Source organism: Akebia trifoliata, chromosome 8, assembly GCF_017979445.1.
Source record: "Akebia trifoliata isolate Shusen 1 chromosome 8, ASM1797944v1, whole genome shotgun sequence".
In the NCBI taxonomy this organism is placed as follows: domain Eukaryota; kingdom Viridiplantae; phylum Streptophyta; class Magnoliopsida; order Ranunculales; family Lardizabalaceae; genus Akebia; species Akebia trifoliata.
In genome coordinates, this window is record NC_141382.1 from 35,975,246 (window position 1) to 36,001,910 (window position 26,665).

General features: G+C 33.4%; 1 protein-coding gene and 1 long non-coding RNA gene across 4 annotated transcripts; both read right to left on the reverse strand.

The window, feature by feature from the left end:
* Positions 1-441: 441 nt before the first annotated feature.
* Positions 442-15,298, reverse strand: LOC147396613 (uncharacterized). 3 transcript variants are annotated; one of them, XM_086451569.1, is made up of 4 exons: positions 15,205-15,298; positions 7,148-7,514; positions 6,636-7,058; positions 442-1,019 (listed from the first exon to the last, which is right to left on the reverse strand). In XM_086451569.1, the coding sequence occupies exons 1-4, from the start codon at positions 15,255-15,257 to the stop codon at positions 789-791; spliced, it is 1,074 nt and encodes a 357-aa protein (XP_086307695.1). In that variant the 5' UTR covers positions 15,258-15,298; the 3' UTR covers positions 442-788. The 3 variants fall into 3 exon arrangements, with proteins under 3 accessions (XP_086307695.1, XP_086307697.1, XP_086307694.1); XM_086451571.1 differs by lacking the exon at positions 15,205-15,298 and adding an exon at positions 9,569-10,088 and having other exon boundaries at positions 6,636-7,049; XM_086451568.1 differs by lacking the exon at positions 15,205-15,298 and adding an exon at positions 9,569-10,080.
* A 6,761-nt stretch (positions 15,299-22,059) lies between these two features.
* Positions 22,060-25,615, reverse strand: LOC147396614 (uncharacterized). Its single transcript, XR_015180236.1, has 4 exons — positions 25,141-25,615; positions 24,926-25,027; positions 22,647-22,994; positions 22,060-22,542 (listed from the first exon to the last, which is right to left on the reverse strand). It is a non-coding gene; the product is annotated as an uncharacterized LOC147396614 (long non-coding RNA).
* Positions 25,616-26,665: the final 1,050 nt, after the last annotated feature.

The window sequence follows — 26,665 nt, forward strand, 5'->3', positions numbered from 1 at the left end:
TGAACAAAAGAGTCCCATATGAAATACTAGATTTCAAAATATCACTTTCTTTGAACAAAAAAATTCCCATAAGAAATCCCAGATTTCAAAAACCTCTCTTTGAAAAGACCATTTGAAGAAGGAATGGGTTTGATCTTTCTCCTTCATAGAGAACGTTTAGAGAAGAAATGATATGTGATTTTCTAGGAGAAGAAAAGATGGAGCACCATAGTGAAAAAACGAAGAATAACTATTTACATCTCAAGAAATTGTTTACTTTGAAAAGGTTTGGCATTATAAATAAAAGTTGGTGTCCAAATTGAATTCATGAGTGAAAGATTGGAAAAATATAGATTTAGGTAATGAGAAGATATGGAGAACAAGAAATTCTTCGTTGCATCACACTCTCTTTAGAGGAAGTCGAAGACTAAAAAATAATATAAACATTGAAAATGACGTGAATTGAGCTAGTAAGAAAATATTCTTGAAGAACATGTATTAATCACAGATATCGTCTCCACAGATGACTAATATAGAGCTTTGATGATCACAATCTTAGCCTGGAAATGCATAAGAAAAACAAGAAGACCTTAAACTGGTTTGATAAAGTTTAACACTTAGATCTGAACTTCTATTCGATCTCTATTGCTAAATCCTGTGTCCTGCTTTCACTAACATCGCCAAATGACGATGTTCTTTCACTCTATGTCTGACTCACCTACACTGATTTGAGAAACAAAAAAAGATCTAAATCTTTTTATGTCAAGGTTGATCTAATTACACAATGGGTGTGCGGCTCCATTTTGGCTTCATCTTCTGTGTTTGAGTGTAGAAATTGTTGGAGAATGATTTCTACGAGAATTGTTGTTGTGACCTTTTAAGCATTTTGTATGTGTAGTTGTAAGATCCATTATCTCTGAATGTCCAGATTCCTTCCTGAGGATGATACTGTCTTTCAGCTGTGTCCATTCAGGATTTCCCCTTTCTATGCCTTCGAATGCAGTTCCAAACTTGTACTCAGTTGTTGCAACACACTTCCCCTGAATGAAAACTAATGTCAGTACAAATTTTTCGCTAAATAAAGTAAATGCGTGCTTTATAAATCATTCATCGTGCACAAGTAGAAGCTCTAATAAATCATCAGCTAAATAAAAGAAGCCCAAAGTATAATCATGGTTGGCAGATACAAAGGTCCCGAAACATTAATGTTTTGAGATTTCTGATTTTATCAGTTGAGAGTTTCAGTTTCACTCCTACTCAAGATAATTCCTTGTGATGATTTTAAACCTGAAGTTTAGCAACCAATTCCTGGAGAAATTTGATAATCGGTTTTATTAACATTCACCAAAGTAGCAAATATCATAGTAGGAAAAAAAAAGTGGACCACCAAGGTTTTATCACTAGAGGGTCTAATAATACACAAAAGAATTTCAATACAGCTCAGAACAAATGCAAGCCATATTCTTCACATGCAGATTGAACATTATTTTCTAGGAGCTAAGTAAAAGGAAAAGAAGCTTCTAGCTAAAGGTATTGGTTTTAGAGGCATGTGAGGCTTATACCTCAGGGTGAGGTTCATTAAAAACACCCCAAGGTATAAGGATGAAGCATAAAAACACACCCTGAGGCAGCCAAAAGGTATATGCCTTGGCGTGAGGTGTGATTGAAGCATGCGCCTTTCGGTCAAGACATATGCCTAAAGTCTCTTGGTGACTCAAAGCGGAATTGAGTTTATTGTCCAATGGATTGGATACCACAGTAACGATGCAAAACATATTAGATCCATTCTCGAGGCAGGAACCAACTAAAAATTTCCTCAAAACATGGTATCATATTTGTGATTATTTGTATCTGCCTTGGATTGAGTTCACACTAATTACATTTTGTAGCCACTAAGTAAACCTAATTTTACAGATTGGCTTCCATAGTATGTGTTTTGGTATGTTCCAATTCTTCGTTATCTTAATTTATTATCTCTGCTGACCGTAAAGGCAATCCTCATACGAATTTTGAGTAGAACCTTGACAATGCTTGTCCAAACACTGCAACCATAGTAGGACTTCACCTATCCAATTCTTGTCCAAACAACCTTTCTCCATACTTCGCATTGAGAACTCCTCCACAAACTTGTCTGATCAACTCCAAAACCATTTCCCGATTAATGTTGAGTTTATAATCCTAAATCCCATAATGCCTAATCCCCCATTTTTCTTTGCAGAGCAAATTAGTTTCTACTTTACTAGATGAAAGCTTCCATTTCCTTCCTTATTGTTCCAAAGATTATACTTAATTAACTTTTCAAGATGCACTTCAACACTTAAAAAAAAATGATAATAGTGATAGAAATAAACCAGAATACCTGCATGCACTTTTGATAAAAGTTGATTTCCCCCTTTTGAAAGATACGTAGCATTTCATGAGACAAAATCTTTTTCTTCTCCTTTCAATGATTGGATCTTAGATATGTCTAAAGGAAGACCCATATAAGAGGAAGAAAAAAAACCACATTGCACTCAAAAACCCACAAGCATGTGAAGTACCTCGTTTAATCTTTATATTTATGATGATTTAGTACATTTAGTTAACCCACAAGACTGATTGGCCTGATTTCTGAGATGTCATCAGCACCTAACATCTTTGGGATAAAGGTTACACATGTTATTTGAGAGAGAGTCAAAAAGCTCCTCAACAGAGTCAAAATGCTATGGAAAAGCCATTTGACCCGTTGCTTTGTCTCCACTCATGGATGCCATAGATTGTAACATCTCATTAATCTCATGGGCTTTTCGGGACAAGTTTTTGGACTGATGAGTGATTCAAAATCCAAATTATCTGGAAGGGATATGTTATAATAGGATTAGAAGGTTAGCAATATGTTATAGATAAATTAGGAAGTTACTTTTTAGTATTTTAGAAGATTTCTAAGTTGTTCTGAAGGAGTTATTTATATAAATTCATTGAGTTAGTTTTTTTGAAGATTGATGAATAAAAGAAAAAAGAATAGACTTTTCTTCTCTTTCATTGAGTTAAGTCTTTTTTGCAAGTCACACAATGGCGCCCGTTGGAAAAGTTAGAATTGATGAAGGATTCCTCAAAGAAAGTTGGGGTCTTATTTACCAAAACCCTTCAGTATTCGTTCCTAATGCAATTAACTCAATCTACAAATCTAGTTTTCCACTTTCATTCTTGTAAATTTGTAAATATATCTCTTATTGACAACCATTTACCCCAAAATACCGATCTGATGGGAAAGGCACAACTATGAATATAAGAGGGTCACGGGTCGAACTTGTAAAAGAATATGATGCATCATATTCTCTGCCAAAATTGGGGCACGGTACGTGAGCACGTGACACCTGGGAGCTAAGGTGGATAACACAACACTCAATACTCCTCACCCATAAGGGTGGAATATTCCTTTGAGGAGACTTGAACCCGTGACCTATATGAACCTAGTGCTCTGATACCATATTGACAATCATTTACCCCAAAAGACCAATTTGATGGGGAAGGCGCAACTATGAATATAAGAGGGTCATAGGTCGAACTGGGGCACTATACGTGAGCACGCGACACCCATGAGCGGAAGCGGATAACAAAACACTCAACCTAACCTATTACACAAATCATCACATGCCTGACATTTGGCTTCACTTACTACTTTTTTGCTTCTCTTTAGCCATTTTATATTTTTTAAAGTTTCTACACTTTGATTTTGTTGCCAATTCTCGAACAATAATCTATTTTAAGCCTGTAGACAATCCAATTTGTATGGGCCCTACACGAAAAGGCCCACAAAAGTGCATTTCAAGCCTAATTATTGACCAAAAGGCGCAAGGGCCCAAATATTCGAAAATCCACCCTTTCGTTCTAATAAAAGAACAAAGGCTTTAATTGGCCTATGGGCCCACAAATAAGTACCATTTTGCATTTTCTCATGCATTCATGCATTGTCTAGACCTACCCTTTTCTAAGCCCATTACCATTCTAAACCCATTTTTTATCCTAACCAAAACCAATTCCAATTTCTTCCAACCACTATGCCCACCATTATTCCTAAACTATTCCTACACCACTTCAAAGCTCATCTCCATATCACTTCTAAGACCAATCCCATACCCATGACCATTTTAAATCCAACACTATTCCAAACCCCCAATCAAAGTCCATTGATCCATGTCAAGGTCCAACAAAGCAAAAACCCATTTTCACAAATCTTGCCACATGTATCACCTCCCTCACGCTCCCAAATTCAATCAATCAAACCCTATTATTTTCTTCCAAAGCTATCCAACCCCCCTCCCCCCACCATATCACATGTCATCACCTAATCCCATTATTTTCTCTAAAACCATCTTACAAGTCACCCTCATACTATACCTCTCCACTTTTCCTTAATCAACTCACCTAGTCCCATCACTTAACCATTCGCTCATACCACCACCCCATACCCCATTTAGTTGGATTTTCACCCCACCTCATGAGAATGGGCAACCCCACATGGGCTTCACCTAAAGGCATGGGTCGAAAAGCCCATACCGCCCATTTTCCATTTTTACCCTCCATTAATCCCAAATTCCAATCATATTCTCCTTAAAATCCATTGCATTTGCCTACCTTTTTAAATTGGACCCTTTTGACCCTAAAAGGTGTCCCAAAACTCTACAAACCCCCATCTTCCTTAAGAAATCTCATGCTCTCATGCCCCCCTCTCAAACTTAAACTCTACACAAATCTCTACTCTCTCTCTCTCCTTCTATTCTCTTAAAAAAGGATCCAACATAAATACTTCATTAAGTACTTAAGAAGAAGAAGAAGAACTCAAGCATACAAGGTGGGTTAGAGTAGGATTTAATTTGTAGTAGTGCATTCCCCTTCTCCCCTTTCATCTACTCCCCCTCTTTAATTTCTTTTTAGATAACCTTAGGATGTAATAGAGAACCCTACTTCAGCCCAAGTAGGTTGAACCTCAACCTTGAGGCGGTTTAACTGAAAGGATGGAGGTTGAAGCCCTCTTAACCCCATACCATGCATCATAATATACACAAATGCACACACCTTCACATGCATGGTGATGATGAATACAAACGTCTCTCTCTTGAGAGGTTGAAACATTAAATTTCTAGCCATGACATGCATGCATCAAGGCCAACGCGTCAGGGGAGTTCCAACCATGGAATGTCCCTAAAACACATAGGCCAACATTCCCATTTCATCCAAAGAGTGTAGACTCATTGGGGGTACTCTTCTCAATTGGCTATTCCTTCATGTCTCACACCTACATTAAATCTCTTTTTATAGGGGTACATTATTCACTCAATGCACACATACTCACCTCTCATGCATTCCATACATTTTCTCTTTCATTTCGACAATACTAAAAAATGGCCAAATTGAAGGAAACCATGCTTTGGTGGAGAAAATAAGGTGCCTAACACCTTCATTATTCTCTAATTGAACCTCCTTACCTAGACTCTAGGTAGACCAATGCTTTTATCCGTGAATGAGAGTGACTACAATGCCCAAAACAGAAACAATTTTCTAAAACAATTTCCGGGTGGCCAACCCTCTTCTAAAAAATAATGGTGGCAGCTCCAAATCAAGTGGTAGTGCAATTTTCCTCATAAAAAATCACATAGCTACAAAGCCAATACGAACTTCTTTTGCTAATTCTTTTATTTAACATGTTATTTCATTGCACATTGTTATTTATGTTCATTCATTACCCATCTTCTCCTTAAAGACACTATGTTTTCCACTTTTAAGTTCCACTACCTAATTCTTGAGCAAATATTAGTTTTAGTTTTTTTCTTCTATCCTGTTTATGAAAATATTTATAAATCATAATCATTAATCTGTGTTAGTAGTTAGACTCTTCCCTAGGATAACCTTAAATTATTTGCACATTGAATGTTATTTCTTACTTCGAAGAAAAAAATGTATTGCACTTCTACTAGTTCAATTTTTAGAATTCATTAGATGTTCTTATCTATTTCTCAAATATGTATTTTCTAATATTAGATAATTTTCCATGCTTGTGGGTGGGTGTGGGGTAGGGGGGGGGGGGGGGGGGGGGGTGCTTTTGAGATGTAACTTAAATAAGTATTTGTTCATAAGTTGGAAATTCATTTTATAAAACTGTATTTATGTCATTTATTGGTATACTTTTATTGAATATGGAAAGATAATGAAATACTTTCTTCTTTAGGAGTAATATATGGGATGCCTGTGCTATGGATAACATTATGGATTTTTCTGTTATCGTGCTGAAATATATGGCAGTAGCAATTGTAATCAATCCCATGAAATTCGAAAGATAGAGTGACATGTTCCCTCCTTAAAGTCTGTGTAGAATGCACATAATAAACTCCAACTATGAAAGACTCGGCATATGTCTTTCACATCAACTTAGAAGATAAAGAATCAACTAAAGGGAAGATGGAGACTGGTAATCAAGTCAAAAGATCATTAATCAGAAGTACAGAAGATATAAAATGTTTAGAGATTGCTTAGGTAATACGGACGAGTTTTAATTCACAAAATCTGTGGTGTCTTTCTAAAGCTAGTGCCCGGTATTTTGTTATCCATAATTTTTTCAGAAGCATCTTGACAGACATATCCCATAAAGCAGAAGATATCAGCATCAGAAACTGTACCTTGGTTTCATCTGTTCTAAGAGAGAGCGCTTTTCCGTTCTGAGATTTGAATTTACATCTGTTGAGATAAATCTTCATTATCCGTCTTTTCTTACCCATCACTTTGCCAATCTCTGCATTGTCATCTCCTGGATGCTTCGTCTTCCAGAACCCCTCTACTGATTTATGTCTGCAATCGAAGTCAACATCAACACTTCCATTTACTTCGAACATATTTTTACTTTTTATAACACTTTGATCACCAATGTATGGTATCACACTTAGACCAATATCCCAGTTCATCTTTTCAAGATCCTTCAATGTGCAAGACCTTGCATTGGCATAAATATCAACCATCGACCGTTTTTTAAGCTTCCCCTTGCGTTTCTTTCGCTTGCATATCAACTTCTTGGTACAAGGCACGATTGAAAGATACTGATCCGACTATAATTTTTTTGTAAGTATTAGGATTTCATAAAAACAAACAAAATGAACCATACATAAAGAGTCTATCCAAGATCAAGGAGGTTTACCGAGGATGTGAAATCCGCATGAAAATTGAAACTTGGTTTGGTGGTTGATATGTGAACTTTTGAAGATATGGGATAAAGAGCAACATCACAGCTCAGATCACTGTCTTCTCCATGCTCACTCCCTACTTTAACTTCTCTGTCTCCACCAATTTCCACACATGACTTGTTATTGGAACCAAAATGTGCTTTGTCTTCCTTGGAAAAATTGGAACCCACATCTTTGTTCAATCGGTTAAGTGAGGAATTGTGACATTCAAAGGGTGGGAGCACTCTGGTGACACCATGCTTCATGCAAAGTTGCAAATATTCCTCCGGAAATGGCCAATTAAGACGGATATCCCTATGGCGAGCTGCAAAAACATATTCCCTGAAATACAAAAAAATAAAATAAAATGAGATTCCTCTCTAAGGAGTAAACGTGCAAATGAGGTTAAACATTACTAGTAATTAACATGAAATCATGGTAGGATTCCTCAAGAACAAGTACAAATTTTTTTTACTGTAACTTGGAATTACAAATGCAGTACAACAGTAATGATCATGATCCCTCAAAGGAAGGGACGACAAATGTTCACACTGAATTTGAAATCAAGGACAAACAACAGTATTTCAAGAAAAATATAGAAAACAAGCAGAGCTTATATTAAAAAAAAAAAAAAAAAATTCAAAATATAAACCTCACCACAGTTATACAATCTGAATACAAACTTGATGATCCACAAACCAACCAACATAACTCAAATTAATAATCTTGAGAAAAAACCCTCAAGTGGGAGGGATGTAATCGAAAACAGCCACTAAACTGACAGTGAACATCTTATGTACAAAACCTATAAATCTAGAACTTTGAGAAACAAATCTAGACAATAATTCAGAATGTTAAGTGATTTGGAGATCAATGTGGTTTTGAGCATTAAGGTTGCTAAAACTGAACCAACCCATATAACTTGAATTGATCTTCTTGACACAAAAACCCAAGTAGGACGATGTAATCTAACTATCCCACTTTATCAATATTGAACATCTTATGCAATTAAACCTGTAAATCTAGAACTTGTTAAAATAAAATCTATTTGAAAATTCAGAGTGTTATTCAATTTGGAGATCAAAAAATATACACCACATTGCTAGTTATGCACTCTGAATATATTCTTGATTATACACAAACCAATGCATACAACTAAAATTAATCTTCTTGAGTCAAACCACACATGGGAGGAGAGTAATCGAAATGACCACTTCCTCAACGTTGAACATCTTATGAACTAAACCCATAAATCTAGAACTTGGAGAAACAAATCTAGACAATAATTCAGGATACTAAATGATTTGGTGATCAGTCTGGTGTTGAACACAGTTTGCGAAAACTGAAAAATTGAAATTCAACTTCAACACTAGTTATACACTCAGAATAAAAACTTGATGAGACATAAAACCAACCAATATAAGTCGAATTGATCTTCTTGAAACAATAATCCAAGTGGGAAGAATGCAAAATCTAAATACCCCACTTCATCAACATTGAATGTCTTATGTACTAAAATCCATAGACAATAATTCAGAGTATTAAACGATTTGGATATCAATGTGGCTTTGAGAACTTATAAGTTTATGAAAACTAAAAATTTAAAATATCAAACTAGTTATATACTCTCAATATACACTTAATGATACGCAAACCAACCAAAAAAACTCGAATTGATCTTCTTGAAACAAAAATTCAAGTGGGAGGTATGCAATCAAACACCCCCACTCCATCAACATTGAACATCTTATGTAATAAACCCATAGACAATAATTCAGAGTGTTAAATGATCTGGAGATCAATGCGGCTTTGAGAATTAAGTTTTCAAAAAATGAAAATTTAAAATATCAAACTAGTTATACACTCTCAATATACACAAACCCACCCACATAATTTGAATTGATCTTCTTGTAACAAAAGTTCAAGTGATAGGGACGTGATAAAACACTCCCAATTCATCAACATTGAACATCTTATGTACTAAACTCATAAATCTCGATCTTGGGTAAAAATATAATCTAGAAGATAATTCAGAGTGTTAAAAGATTTAGAGATCAATGTGTCTTTGAGCATTAAGTTTGTGAGAACCGAAAAACCAAAATATAAACCTCACTAGTTATACACTAACCATCACATTTCACTCAAATTGATCATCTTGAAACAAAACACCAAGTGGGAGGGATGTAATCAAACACCCCTACTTCATCAACATTGAACATCTTATGTACGAAACACCAACTAAGAATCGAAAAATGATCAAAAACAAGGTTTCGAGTAGAAAAATTCAACAAATTATATACCACCATCATCAATTTTGTGCATGTAGAGAAGCATGATCTTCATGTATATAGAATTGATGTGCACCTTATAAAGGAATTTGAAAAGAATCCATTTACCTTATGGAGAATGGCTTGGAGATAGTGAGCATTGCATTATCATTTGAACCCATTTTTTTTCCAGCTTCTAGAAGATTCTAGAACATCACCAGGACTTAACTATGTATTAGAATTCAGAAAGATTGAAAGATAAAAGCAGATTAAACCCATCAAAAGAAATAGTATTTTGAGTTGTTTGATGGGAACGTTAGCTAAACAAACTCCATAAAATCAACTATGTTTCAATTGTGATCCCTACTTTCAAGTTGAAAGAAACAGAACCCAAAGATGCAGAAGTCGTGAGAGTAAACCAGACATCGAAATCCCAGACGAAAATAAGAGTAAAAGAAGCCAAGAAACATGAAATGTAATTGTTTCTAAGGGCTATATATGTGTTTGAGGGTTACAGAGTAGAATGGAGAGAGAGAGAGAGAGAGAGAGAGAGAGAGAGAGAGAGACGTGGAAAATGAGGTTTTCTCTTTTGGTAAGAAAACAATGCACCAATGGTGGGGATTGGGAAGAAGAAACGTCAGCTGAAACTATTTTTTTACTGTATGTGAATTTATTTTTTGTTGAGTTAAATTGGACTCAGGGGGTTAATATTGGTAAGAGAGTTTCTATTAACTCACCAATCTTTCATATAACACACCAAACTATAGCTAATTATTGATTACGATTTAATTTGATAAGGATTGGTGTGTTGTAAGTAAAAGTTGGTCTACCGGTAGAAACTCTATATTGGTAATTTGGATGAGATTACATTTGATGAGAGCCTTATCACAAGGTCCAATGGATGAAAATTTGGAGAATTAATTACTTTTTAAATTTTATAAACCATAAAAAAAATCCAAATGTATATTTACCTACTATCATACATACTTTTGAACTATGTTGCATAACTAATTCATTTTAGTGAATGATTTCCTTGCAAGCGATGGAGATCAATCCAAAAAATCTCAAGTCTTGATTGCCCTGATTGCAAGTTTTATCCATTTGTCGCTATTTTATCCATTATTAAATGTTAACCAACCAACCAATTATTTTAATAGACAATATGTCACTATGTTTACAAAAGAGAGGGTAAATTGCCCTTTTAAACACCATTTGAAAAAGGGGTAAATTTGATGGATCTTCACGTCAAATTTAACCAATCCCCCTTCCCTCTTTTTTTTTTTTTTCTCGTAATGTTTTGGAGAGGGGGAGAACTATAAATATAAGAGGGTCACGAGACTTAATTGGAGTATGACACACTCAAGAGTGAAAACTAGAAAGTATCAAACCTGTGATTTATACGAACCTGATTTTAATACCATGCTAACCAACCAACTATTCCAGAAGACAAATCAGATGGAGAGGGGGAGAACTATAAATATAAGAAAGTCATAAGACTTAATTAGGGTATGGTGGAGGAAAATATACACTAAACATTGAAGATAATAAAAAAGAATATTGTTGAAGTGACCTAAGGCTAGAACCTCATATTGCACATCTTGACGTGAAAGTGTATAGAATCATAGATGCTTTTCAAGAAGTGCGATATGAGGTTCCAACTTGAGGTCACTCCAACACAACTCAATAAAAAAAATATAGAATAAAATAGGATCACATCCATCCACATAATATAGAATAAATAATAATAATTTATTAAATTTAATGCCCATAATCATATCATTGACATGATATATAGAATTTGATCTAGAGATGTGTTGGAAAAAATAAAAATAACAAATTAAATCAGAACTTAATCACCATACGAGAGGTTCTTGTAGAATTGATTTTCAAATGAATTCCAATATATTAAAAAAAAAACCCAGACCTTTTTTTCTGTTTTCAAAAGAAAAAGAAATCTCTGGGGCTCAGACCCATAGCTTGGTTGATTGACATTTTACAAATGCAATTTTTGGGGTTGTGGATTCAAGTCTAGCATACCCACCATAAGAAGAAGAAGAAGAAGCTTATTTATGGAAATCGGTGTTGAGAAGGTTTGGAATAAGTAAAGCAAGGGGTTGGGTGCAGAAGATGCCAACTTAGCAAGTTGGTAAGATGTGTGAAAAGTGTTCCCACTTCTTGGGTTGGACTACCTTAGAACCCAACTTCACGAATACCTTCTAAAACAAAAAACAAAAAACAAAAAAGCAAGGGTTGGGTGGACTGTTGAGGAGGTTGAATTTATCTAAAACGTGAAAATGCCAAACTCAATCATTCATGATTGGGTGGGACATCCCTTAGAGGTATATAAAGTTTTGGTTTACTCTCACTGATCTCCATTTCCATATGAAAATAATTACTATATAGTTTTAAATTAATCTTCAACCCCTTCACTATACAAGATCCTCAAAACTTTGAAAAAGACATATTTTTATCACTAACAGCTGGGGCTTCTGCCCAAAATGAACTGTTATTATATAAGATCGATAACAAAAATAATATCTAATTTTGTAGGAAATTGAAAACAGAATTTTCTTTGATCAAGACCTTCTTGTTCACATATGTCTGGTCAATCATGTCGTAGGAGAAGAAAGACATTAAACTTGCAATCCCTTCAAGAAGAAGAAATAGGCTTTGGTTACCCAAAATGTAAAATTGAGAACCATAATTAGGGGAGGTGGGGGAGGGTCTGTATATGTCGCTAAAAATAAGAGTACTTAATAGTATTGTAAATATTTTGAATATCTCATTGATGGTAATGGCATATATAATATATATACACAGTACAGTTCCTTAAGTGTGTGTGAAGAAAAACACCAACTATCCTATAATATAGAGAGATTCTATTGCCACACCAACTGTTGCTAACACCACCTCAATTCATATGTAAATCACCAATGAATTGCACACATCTTAATTGGTTGGGTGTTAATACAAGTTGATGTGGCAATAGAAGCTCTCATAATTTAACTTAAGAAATATATGTATCTTTACATGATAAATAAGGAAAGAACACATGGCTACCTATCTACAGGATATACACAAATCCTAATACCCCCCCTTAACTTGTTGTGTGAAGGTTTAGAACACCCAACTTGCAACTTTAGAAGCTTCAATTGATGTTGATCCAACAGTCTAATAAACAATTAAGAGATTTACAGAGACGTTGAGACATAATTGGTTCGAAGAAGCCTGGACTGTAGTTTGTACACAAACAATATGACAATCAATCTCAATGTACAGTATCGCTTATCTTAGATCGATCAACATCTCAGTTTGACCCACTGATCTAGTCCAGATCCTTCAATGTACAAGACCTTGCATTGGCATAAATATCCACTATTGATAGTTTTTTAAGTTTCCCCTTGCGTTTCTTTCGCTTGCACATCGACCTCTTAGTAGAAGGCACTGCTGAAAGACACTGATCCGAAATAATTTTTTTGTTAATTATAAGGATTTCAGAAAACCAAACAAAATGAACCATACATGAAGAGTCTAGCTAGGATCAAGGTGGTTTACTGAGGATGTGAGATCCGCATGGAAATTGAAACTTGGTTTGGTAGTCGTTATGTTAACTTTTGAAGTCATGGCAGGATGAAGAACAATATCATTGTTCAAACCATTGTCTTCTCCATAATCACTCTCTACTTCCAAAACTTCTCCATCTCCACCAATTTCCACACAAGACTTGTTATTGGAACCAAAATGTGCTTTGTCTTCTTGGGAAAATTTGGAACCCATATCTTTGTTCAATCGGTTCGGTGAGGAATCATGACATTCAAAGGGCGGGAGCACTCTCATGACACCATACTTCATGCGAAGTCGCAAATATTCCTCCGGAAATGGCCAATTAGGATGGATATCCTTCTGGTGAGCAGCAAATACATACTCCCTGAAATACAAAAAATAAAATAAAATGAGATTCCTTCTAAAGAGTGATAGTGTAAATGAGGTTAAACAGTTCTAGTAATTAACATGAAATCATGCATGGTAGGATTCCTCAAAAATAAGTACAAAGGAAATTTATTGTAACTTGGAATTACAAATGCAGTACACCGGTTATGATGATCCCTTAAAGGAATGGACAACAAACGTACACACTGAATTTGAAATCATGAACAACAGTATTTCAAGAAAACAAGCAGAGCTTATATAAACACATCTAGATGATAATTCAGAATGTTAAGTGATCGATTTGGAGATCAATGTGGCTTTGAGCATTAAGGTTGCTAAAACTGAACCATCCCAAGTAGTTCACACTTCATTAATATTGAATATCCCATATAATCGATCTTCTTGACACAAAAACCCAAGTGGGAGGATGTAATCTAACCATCCCACTTCATCTAAACCCAAAGATCTAGAACTTGTTAAAATAAAATCTATGAGTTTGAAAAAAATGAAATATAAACCACATTGCTAGTTATGCACTCTGGATACAATCTTGATTATACACAATCCAACACAATCGAAACGATCACTTCCTCAACATTGAACATCTTATGAACTAAACCCATATATCTAGAGCTAGGAGAAGCAAATCTAGGAAATGCTTCAGAATGTAAGTGATTTAGAGATCAATAAGGCACTGGACATAAAGTTTGCGAAAACCGAAAAATCGAAATTTAATGCTAAAAAAACCCAAAGTGAAAGCGATCTAATCTAGTACTTCACTTCATCAACATTGAACATCATATGTACTAAACCTATAAATCTAGAACTTGGAGAAACAAATCTAGACAATAATTCAGAATGTTAAGTGATTTGGAGATCAATGTGGTTTTGAGCATTAAGGTTGCTAAAACTGAACCAAAATATATAACTTCAATTGATCATCTTCAAACAAAAATTCAAGTGAGAGGTATGTAATCAAACACCCTCACTTCATCAACATTGAACATCTTATGTAATAAACCCATAGACAATAATTCAGAGTGTTACATGATTTGGAGATCAATGTGGTTTTGAGCATTAAGGTTGCTAAAACTGAACCAAAATATATAACTTGAATTGATCTTCTTCAAAAAAAAATTCAAGTGAGAGGTATGTAATCAAACATCCCCACTTCATCAACATTGAACATCTTATGTAATAAACCCATAGACAATAATTCAGAGTGTTAAATGATTTGGAGATCAATGTGGCTTTGAGAATTAAGTTTTCGAAAACTGAAAATAATGTCAAACTAGTTATAGACTCTCAATATACACAAACCAACCCACATAACTCGAATTGATATTCTTGTAACAAAAGTTCAAGTGAGAGGGATGTAACCAAACACTCCCAATTCATCAACATTGAACATCTTATGTACTAAACCCATAAATCTAGATCTTGGGTAAAACTATAATCTAGAAGATAATTCAGAGTGTTAAAAGATTTAGAGATCAATGTTTCTTTGAGCATTAAGTTTGTGAGGACTGAAAAATCAAAATATAAACCTCACTAGTAATACACTAACCATCACATTTCACTCAAATTGATCTTCTTGAAACAAAAAACCAAGTGGGAGGGATGTAATCAAACACCCTTACTTCATCAACATTGAACATCTTATGTACGAAACACCAACTAAGAATCGAAAAATGATCAAAAACAAGGTTTCGAGTAGAAAAATTCAACAAATTATATACCACCATCATCAATTTTGTGCATGTAGTGAAGCATGATCTTCATGTATATAGAATTGATGTGCACCTTATAAAGGAATTTGAAAATAACCCATTTACCTTATGGAGAATGGCTTGGAGATAGTGAGCATTGCATTATCATTTGAACCCATTTTTTTCCAGCTTCTAGAAGATTCTAGAACATCACCAGGACTTAACTATGTATTAGAATTCAGAAAGATTGAAAGATAAAAGCATATTAAATCCATCAAAAGAAATATTGTTTTGAACTATTTGACGGGAAGGTTAGCTAAAAAAACTCCATAAAATCAACTAAGTTTCAATTGTGATCCCTGCTACTTTCAAGTTGAAAGAAACAAAACCCAAAGATGCAGAAGTCGTGAGAGTAAACCAGACATCGAAATCCCAGACGAAAATAAGAGTAAAAGAAGCCAAGAAACATGAAATGTAATTGTTTCTAAGGCTATATAGGCGTTTGAGGGTTACAAAGTAGAATGAAGAGAGATAGACTCATGTGGAAAACAAGGTTTTCTCTTTTGGTAAGAAAACAATGCACCAATGGTGGGAATTGGGGAGAAGAAATGTCAGCTGAAACTACTTTTTGCTGTTTATTAATTTATTTTTTGTGGAGTTAATATTGGCAAGAGAGTTTCTATTAACCCACCATTCTTACATATAACACACCAAACTATATGTTATAGATAACGATTTAATTTGTTAAGTAAAAGTTGGTCTGCTAGTAGAAACTTTCCATTGGTAATTTGGATGAGAATACATTTGATGAGAGCCATATTACATGGTCCAATGGACCAGACTTTCTAGATTGATTGATCATAATCATTGGATTTAATCAAATCTCATTGATGGCAGTTATGGGTTAATTAGATTAAATAGTGAATAACATTAGTCCTAAACACAATAACCAAGTTTTGGATTCGGTAATTATTTGGTGAGGTTCAGTTTGATAAATTCGAATAATTTTCAGAAAGTTTGGAAAATGCTAGAGAATTATGCAAATGGTGTTTTTTTGGTTTCTTTTCATAACTCATTGTAGATACACAGGCTTTGAAACCTTTGGGAAGGTTTGAGTTCATCTACACGGGTTTAAGAGTCGTCACCATTCAATTAAAGTGTGATTGAACATTATAATTTTTTTTTAAATTCTATTTTTGTTGACTTGTAATGACTCACATGTCCAAAAGATAAGGAGAAATGATCTACTTAGAAATCTAAGGTAAGGAGGTTCGGTTGAGGGACAATGAAGAAGTTAGGCACCTTGCCCCACCTATTTTAACATGATTACTAATATATGACCATAGGTGAAGATTAGAAACTCTTTTTTTTTTGTAAATAGAAGGAATTATAAAGAAAGTTATGAAACAAAAGACCTATAATCTAATTTTAGCAAATGAAAGATTTAGACTAATGAGTAAGTTAAAACAAAAATATTGCTTATTATAATTTTTTGTGAGTCTAGGATTTTAGTAGGAATCCATGTAGATTTCACCTTCTTGAATCCTAAGGTTCATTTAAAGAGTTATGTGCTTACTTGGGAACATCTTTTTGTTAGTTTAACCTTTAGGAGATGTCAATGAGTTGGACACCATCATGAAAGACAAGGAACCTTATGCATGAGATATGTCCTCTTTGAGATTGTTTCTGTTAGCTTAGAAAGTTAGGTGTAGATTTAGGTAGATCCTCACCTTAGACTTTTAACTATTTTAAAGAATAACAAAGTGAATGTATATGCATGTTGTATATACATGCAATGGATTTAGAAAAAAAAAGATTACTTCCAAGGAGGGATTACTCTCTAATTCTAAACTCATTAAGAAAGAAAGTAGAAAAATCTTTATTCTAGGAATGTAAACTTGCAAGAAAAGTAGAAAAAAAATAAAAATAAAAAAACTAGTTTAAGAAATTGAAATTTGCAAGAAAGTAAGTAGGCGTTTGGATAGGACTCCTTGGCTACTTCTGACTCTTGCGGGGAGTTAGAAATCGTTTGGATGCGTTTTGATGAACAACTCCTTCGAAGAGTTACTCCGCGCAAGAGCAAGAAATTACTCTTTGTGAAGAAGTCGAGAAAACCTATTTCTCAAAACTCATTTTGCGGAGAGTCAAAATCTAACGGTTCGTTTGACCAAAATACCCTTAACTTTATTAATTTTCTATGAAAATATTCCTAATTCATTTGCCCTTAAATCAAATGAAAGAAACATTTATTAATATTAAAAAAAAAATTTAAAATTTGAGTATAATGGATTTAAACACATTATATTATATTAATATTTATAGTTAAACACATTATATTAATATTTAATATTTAAAATATTATATTATATTATATTAATATTTATAGTTAAAATGTCAAAAACAATATAGTTTGAAGGCATATTATGACACTAAAAGACAGTCTGTCAATTTTTTTTAAAATTTTGAGTATAATGGATTTAAACACATTATATTAATATTTAATATTTAAAATATTATATTATATTATATTATATTATATTATATTATATTTATAGTTAAACACATTAATATTTATATTTAATTATATTAATATTAATATTATATATATATTATATTAATATTTATTATATTATATTATATTAATATTTATAGTTAAAATGTCAAAAACAATATAGTTTGAAGGCATATTATGACATTAAAAGACAGTCTGTCAATTTTTTTTTTAAAATTTTGAGTATAATGGATTTAAACACATTATATTAATATTTAATATTTAAAATATTATATTATATTATATTAATATTTATAGTTAAAATGTCAAAAACAGTATAGTTTGAAGGCATATTATGACACTAAAAGACAGTCTGTCAATTTTTTTTTTTAATATTATGTCATACTATGTCAAAAACAGTCTGTCAAATTTTTTTGAAAATTTTGAGTATAATGGATTTAAACATATTATATTAATATTTAATATTTAAAATATTATATTATATTATATTAATATTTATTATATTATATTATATTAATATTTATAGTTAAAATGTCAAAAACAGTATAGTTTGAAGGCATATTATGACACTAAAAGATAAAAAACAGTAACTGGTATAATATAAGGGTATTCTGGTCTTTTTTCTAGAAGTCATGAGAAGTCAGTATGGTTCCCAAACAGACTTCCAGCACAAAAGTACTTCTGCCAGTACTTCACAGAGTTGATTGCTAAACGCCCTTTCTACACAGAATTACTTTTCCAGCTCCTCCATAGAGTACTTCAGCTCCTGTTCTTTGGAAGAGTAGTTCTGCTCCTAGTATCCAAACAGGCCCTAAATATACAACTAATCTACTCCAATGCTCTCATGGAAGTTATTGAGGGCTTATACGACGAGATTACCTCTAAGAGGTTTTACTCTCTACCTCCAAGTCTTACTAAGGCAAATAAATCTACATCATTACAAACAAAGAATAATGAAATAAACTTGCTTAAATGAAAAGAAGGAAGTAGGTAAAAGAGGGGGGGTTTAGAGAGGGAATTACATAAAAAGTCTGAAAATTAAACTCTAACATCTCACCTTGGTCTCTTCTTCTTCTTCTTGGTTAAAAATTCTTTGAAAGTTTGAGAAGATATCTGGACAAAATTTTTGGATTACTTCAGCTCATCCTATTTTTCGCCTTGGATAGGATTCTATTTATAGGATTTTGTAAAACCCTTGGGGATAAACTTGTCCTAAAGCCCAGGGTTTCTAATATTTTCAACAAAACCTCTAGAGAAATCTCAAATTACCTCTCTCTTCTTGGATTTGATAGTCTTTATCCTCTAGTTGGATTTCACCAATCTTAATCATCAATGGGTATGATGGTAGAGATCCAAAAATTCTAGAGAATTATTGATGAAGGTTAGAATGGTCCTAAGACCTTGACCTTGAGTCAATTATGAATGAACTAAACCAAATGACATGTAATTAGATGATAGATTTTTTACCTCTTTGATCATTTTCCTTGAAAGAATCTCTAACCAATTAGGGATAGGTTGGTCATTAGGCACAAATTCTAGATAATTCTCTAAGGAGGACAAAGTAGTCATAGACTTTGAAATTTAGTCAAATTACATTGAATGCCATGGGAACTCTTTGAATTGTGAAGAATATGTGAAGGGTAAAAGAGAGATTTGTCTTTGATGAGTCTCAACAAACCAAGGTTAATGGGGGTTATTAACCTTAAATGGGGATCAAGCAAAACTAAAGTGTTTATTAGAGGATTTGGTAAATTACTTAAAAACAAGATGAAAGAATTATTTGGATAATTAAAGAAAGGGTAAAAGAGTAAAATGATAGGATTTCTTGTGGAAAAAACTATTAAAATGAGGGTTAAGGGGTACTTAATCCTAACAAAATTCGAGTGTACATAGGTTAGAAAACTACCCAACAAAATTGGCCTTAGGTAAAGTAAGGCCTGAGCAAATTTTATACTTGGATGTGGGTCACCCTTGGACTAAGCAAATTTTGTGTCTGGCCGTGAGTGACCCTTGGCCAGTTTTAAAAATTGTTTTGGCCATGGGTTACCCTTGGCTAGGCTAAAATTTTGCCTGACCATGGGTCACCTTTGACTAAGCTTATAAAGTCTTCTAGTCGTGGGTCACCCTTGGCCAGGTCAAATTTTGTTGAAAATGGTCTTCGGACTTTGGTTGTTTGTAAATTTTGGATTTTTGAACCCTCTGAAAATTTCTTCAGGTCAAACCCCTTCTCGAAAGGTTTTTGGTGCTTTCGAATTCGGCCTAGGCAAAAATTGGTTGTCTACACTCATTATCTTGAACTCAGCTTTCCTAAAATCCTTATCTCATTCTCAAGATTTAAAGAATAGAGAAGATAAAATTTTGAGGTTGAAGGATAAAGTTTTACAATATTTTGATTAATCTACAAATCTACGATTAATCCATTGATTTAATTGGTTGGTCCCTTATTTGGAGAATTTATGAATTTCGAAAAATTTGGAGAATATTGTGATTTAATATCTCACTCATAAATCAAAGATGACACAATTATTTTTTTGTGGAAGTGGTGAATTAATTACTTTTTTAACTTTTACGAAGCCTAAAAAAATCCAAATGTATATTTCTTACTATCATACGTACTTTTGAATTATCTTGCATAGCTAATTCATTCTAGTGAATGATTTCCTTGCAAGTGATGGAGATCAATCCAAGAAATCTCCAGTTTTGATTGCCCTGATTGCAAGGTTGCCCATTTGTTGCTATTTTATCAATTATTGAATGTTAACCAACCAACTAGTCTAAAAGACCAATCTATCACTATGTGAAAATGGGGTAAATTACCCTTTTAAACACTATGTGAATAAAAAGGAGTAAATTCGACGGACTTTGGTGTCAAATTTAACCTCCACCTCATCTTTTTTATTTCTTTTTTCTTTTCTTGTATGTGTTGGAGATGGGGAGAACTATGAATATAAGAGGGTCATGTAACTTAATTGGGGTACGACACATCCGGAAAATATACATTCAACACTCCCCATCACCCATAAGAGGGTCAGAGACTTAATTAGTGTATGGTGGAGGAAAATATATAGTGACATTGAATATAATAAAAAATATAGAAAATTACTTACTATGAAATAAACTATATTCCAAAATAAAATTACATTCAAAATTGACAAAACCTTGGGAAATAGATCAAAAGAAAGGGAAATGATGCATTCCATAAAATAAAATAGGATCACATCTATCCACATAATATAGAATAAATAATAATAATTTATTAATTTTAATGCTCATAATCATATATATCATTCTAGAGATGTGTTGGAAAAAAATAGAAAGGGAGAATCATTGAACATTTAGATATCCATAAAAAAATAAAAAATAAAAATAGACCTTAATCAACATATGAGAGGTTCTTATATGGAATTGACTTTGAAATGGATTCCAATACATACAAAATTCTTATCTTTTTTTTTTTTTTTACCAATAGCTTTTGTTAGTTGACATTTTACAAATGCATTTTTTTGGGGTTGTGGATTCAAGTCTAGCATACCCACCATAAAAGAAAAAGAAGAATATGATTTAGTTTCTTTCTATGTTTTAAAGCATGGGTTGGGTGGACTGTTGAAGAAGTTGAATATATCTCAAAGGGTAAAAATGCCCTACTCAATCATTCATGATTGAGTGGGACATCCCTTATTAGAGGTATCAGGTATGTCATCGATCCGTTTGGTTCCAATCTACTTAGCCTATAAAGTTTTGGTTTATTCTCACTCTCCATTTCCATATGAAAATAATTACTATATATTTTTAAATTAATCTTATTAGAGCATTACAGAGAGTTTCCTTTTATGTACTGTCTTCAGTTCACAAGATCCTCAAAACTTTGAAAAAATATATTTTATCACTAACTCCTCTGGCTTCTAAACAATAATCTTGATAATTCTCCAATGTGATTTTTCGTCGAGAATTCTTTTTTAATTATATCATTAGAAATTCTTGTAAAGATAATATTATGGAAACTATTTTAATCCTCCAATATTCACAAAAATAATATCTAATTTTGTAGGAGATTGAAAACATTTTTTTTCTTTGATCTTGACCTTCTTGTTCACACATGTCTGGTTAATCATATTGTAGGATAAGAAAGACTTTATACTTGCAATCCCTTCAAGAAAAAGAAACAGGCTTTGGTTACCCAAATGTAATATCGAGAACCATAATTAGGAGGGTGTGTCTGTATATATGTGGTTAAAAATGAAAGAGTACTTTATGGTTAAAAATGAAAGAGTACTTTATGGTATTACAAATATTTTGAATATTTCATTATATGGTAAGAATATTGTGAAGTTTCAGAGAATGAGAGAAGAGAAGAGAAGCTAGCTTTCTCATTGATACTAATGGCATCTATAATATATACACAATACATTTCCTCATATGTAAATCACCAAAGATTGCACACATTTTAATTGGTGTGGCACTAGCACAAGTTGATGTCGCAATAGAAGCCCTCATAATTTAACCTAAGAAATATATGTATTTTTACATGATAAATTAACAAGGAAAGAACACATGGCTACCTATCCACAGGATATACACAAATCCTAATACTCCCCCTTAACTTGGTGTGTGAAGGTTTAGAACACCCAAGTTGCAACTTTCGAAGCTTGAATTGATGTTGACCCAACAGTTTAGTAAACATATAAGCGATTTACAGAGATGTCGAAACATAATTGGTTCGTAGAAGCCTGGACTATAGTTTGTACAAACAAGATGACAATCAAACTCAATGTAGGGAATTGCTTCTTAGATCGACCAACATCTCAGTTTGACCCATTGATATTGTCCAGATCCTTCAATGTACAAGACCTTGCTTTGGCATAAATATCCACTATTGATTGTTTTTTAAGCTTCCCCTTGCGTCTCTTTCGCTTGCACATCGACCTCTTAGTAGAAGGCACTGTTGATAGACACTGATTCAAATATAATTTTTTTTGATAAGTTCAAGGATTTCATAAAACCAAACAAAATGAACCATACATGAAGAGTCTAGCTAGCCCAGACCAAGGAGGTTTACCGAGGATGTGAGATCTGCATGGAAATTAAAACTTGGTTTGGTAGTTGATATGTGAACTTTTGAAGCCAAGGGATGAACAACAACATCATAGTTCAGACCACTGTCTTAATAACTTCCCCATCTCCACCGATTTCCACACCGGACTTGTTATCTGAACCAAAATGTGCTTTGTCTTCCTGGGAAAAATTGGAACCCCCATCTTTGTTTAATCGGTTCGGCGAGGAATCTTGACATTCAAAGGGTGGGAGAACTTTGGTGACACCATGCTTCATGCAAAGATGCAAATATTCCTCCGGAAATGGCCAATTAGAACGGATATCTTTCTGGCGAGCTGCAAAAACATACTCCCTAAAATACAAAAATTAAATAAAAATAAAATGAGATTCCTTCTAAAGAGTGAAAATGTAGATGAGGTTAAATAGTACTAGTAATTAACATGAAATCATGGTAGGATCCCTAAAAAACAGCTACAAAGGAAATTTACTGTAACTGTGCAGTACAAGGTTATAATGATCCCTCAATGGCATGGATGACAAATGTTCACATAGAATTTGAAATCACAAACAATAGTATTTCAAGGAAAGATAGAAGACATACAAGCAGAGCTTATATAAATAAATCTACATGATAATTCCAACTGTCTTACAGTTTGGAGATCAATGTGGCTTTGAGCATGTTAGGTGATCTGTAAACATAATTTTTTGATGATCCACAAACCAACCAACATAACTCAAATTAATAATCTTGAGGAAAATGCCCTCAAGTGGGAGGGAGGGATGTAATTGAAAACAGCCACTTCATTGATATTGAACATCTTATATACTAAACCTATAAATCTATAACTTGGAGAAACAAATCTAGACAATAATTCAGAATGTTAAGTGATTTGGAGATCAATGTGGCTTTGAGCATTAAGGTTGCTAAAACTGAACCATCCCAAGTAGTTCACACTTCATTAATATTGAATATCCCATATAATTGATCTTCTTGACATAAAAACCCAAGTGAGTGGATGTAATCTAACCATCCTACTTCATCAATATTGAACATCTTATGCAACTTAGCCCATAGATCTAGAACTTGTTAGAATAAAATCTATAAGTTTGCGAAAAATGAAATATAAACCACATTGCTAGTTATGCACTCTGAATACAAGCTTGATTATACACAAACCAACCAGTAGAACTAAAATGAATCTTCTTCGAGACAAAAACCCCAAGTGGGAGTAGTGTAATCGAAACGACCACTTCCTCAACATTGAACATCTTATGAACTAAACCCATACATCAAGAGCTAGGAGAAGCAAATCTAGGAAATGCTTCAGAATGTAAGTGATTTAGAGATCAATAAGGCACTGGACATTAAGTTTGTGAACTGAAAAATCAAAATTTAATGCTTAAAAAAAACCCAAAGTGAAAGAGATGTAATCTAGTAAGTTCACTTCATCAACATTGAACATCATATGCACTAAGCCATAATCTAGAACTTGGAGAAACAAATCTAGACGTTAATACACTCTGAATACACACTTGATGATACAAAAACCAACCAACATAAATCGAATTGATCTTCTTGAAACAATCACCAAATGGAACAGATGCAATCTGAAAACACCACTATCATCAACATTAAAGATCTTATGTACTAACGACAATTAATTTGAAGTGATCAACAATTTGGAGAACAATGAGCATCGAAACTTAAATTTGCAAAAACCAAAAAATCAAAATATAAACCCACCACCAGTTCTACACTCTGAATACACACTTGATGATACGAAAACCAACCAACATAAATCGAATTGATCTTCTTGAAACAATCACCAAATGGAACAGATGCAATCTGAAAACACCACTATCATCAACATTAAAGATCTTATGTACTAAATCCATGGACGACAATTAATTTGAAGTGTTCAACAATTTGGAGATTAATGACCATCGAAACTTAAATTTGCAAAAGCCGAAAATCAAAATATAAACCCACCACTAGTTCTACACTCTGAATACACTCTTGATGATACACTAACCATCCCATTTCACTCAAATTGATCTTCTCGAAACAAAAACCCAAGTGGGAGGGATGTAATCAAACACCCCCACTCCATCAATATTGAACATCTTATGTACGAAACAACGACCAAGTATCAAAAAATGATTAAAAAAAAAACAAGGTTTCTACTAAAAAAATCAACAAATTATATACCACCATCATCAATTTTGTGCATGTAGTGAGATGGGTGTGCACCTTATACAGGAATTTGAAAAGAACCCATGTACCTTATGGAGAATGGCTTGCATATAGTAACCGTAGCATTATCACTTGAACCCATTTGTTGCAGTTTCTAGAAGACTCTAGAACATCACCAGGACTTGAACAATCTATTAGAAAAATTGATAAAACCCATCAAAAGAAATGATGTTTTGAGCAGTTTCATGTGAAGGTCAGCTAAAAAACTTCATAAAATCAACTAAGTTTCAATTGTGAAACCTACTTTCAAGTTGAAAGAAACAGAACCCAAAGATGCAGAAGTCGTGAGAGTTAACCAGACATCAAAATCCCAGACGGAAATAAGAGTAAAGAAGCCAAGGAACATGAAATGTAATTGTTTTTAAGGGCTATGTTGGTGCTTGAGGGTTACAGAGTAGAATGGAGAGAGAGAGAGAGAGACGTGGCGAATGAGCTTTTATCTCTCTTGGTAAGAAAACAATGCACCAATGGTGGGAATTGGGAAGAAGAAACGTCAGCTGACACTACTTTTACTGTTTTCTCATCTCTTTTTCTTTTCTGACTTTATTGGTAATTTGGATGAGAATGCATTTGAAGTGAGCCTTATTACATGGTCTAATGGAGGAGATTTTCTAGATCGGATGACCATAAGCAACGGATTTAATCAAAATCTCATTTGATGGCAGTGATGGGCTAGACTCGATGATGAAGGAAGCGCTATTTGCACACACGAAAATGGCTGATTGTACCCACTTCCTCGTGATACCCATCTTAAAGACAAAGTGTATCATTGCACACACCTAAATTCTTTTTTAATTTTTTGTCTTGTTCTCACTGCACCCACCCAAGTGTCCACCGGATGCTTCTCATTTGCCATGTTTGGTAGGTATACTATAACAAAACAGACTAACACTTGTCACTATATGCTAAAGAAGTCCTTGCTAGAAGATATAACGACGAACACTATACCTACCAATTCTGTACATACAGATTAATATTATCATAACAAATTCATAGATTTACTGGAGAAAATTTTATTTAGTAGGTATCTACCGATTTCTTTTTAAAAGATTTGGTAGGTACCTATCATTACAAAAAATGAAGTTTTTTGTGACGATTTTAAATTGCCATCAAATATTAAAAATTGCCTCAAATATATATAAGGGCAGTTTAGTCATACGCCCACTGTAGTGGTATTGCTAATTACTTTTAGTGGCTAAGTAACGGTGGTTACAAAACCGTCTCGAATAATAGCAATTTAAAGGCGGTTTTAAAACCACCTCTAATTAATATGATTTAAGGGTGGTTGTTATATTTTTAGAGGTTGTTTGAAAATCATCTTTAATTAATGTGATTTAAGAAGATTATTAGATTTTTAGAGGTGGTTTATAACCGTCATGAATTAATTTCTATAATTAAATAGATGAACTATACCTGACAGATTAAAACCGTCCTTAATAAAAAAAAATTTAAAATAAAATTCATAGGAACATAATCAACATCTAAACAAATACTATAAAAAGCCATGTAAAATATTTGATATGTGAGTGTAAGGTTGCAATGCAAATCGATTCCTACTAGAGTAGTAATTTTCAATAGAGAAACACATATGCAAATCAAATAAAAAGTTAAGGTAGACTCATCAAGCCATGAGTACACATCTATCCATGAGTACACATCTATCCAAAATGCATCGAACACATGGACCAAGTACAAACACATTGTAGACACCTCATTTTTACACTTGTTTGATTAATCAACTCGTCAACCCGATTGCGACGGTTCCTAAT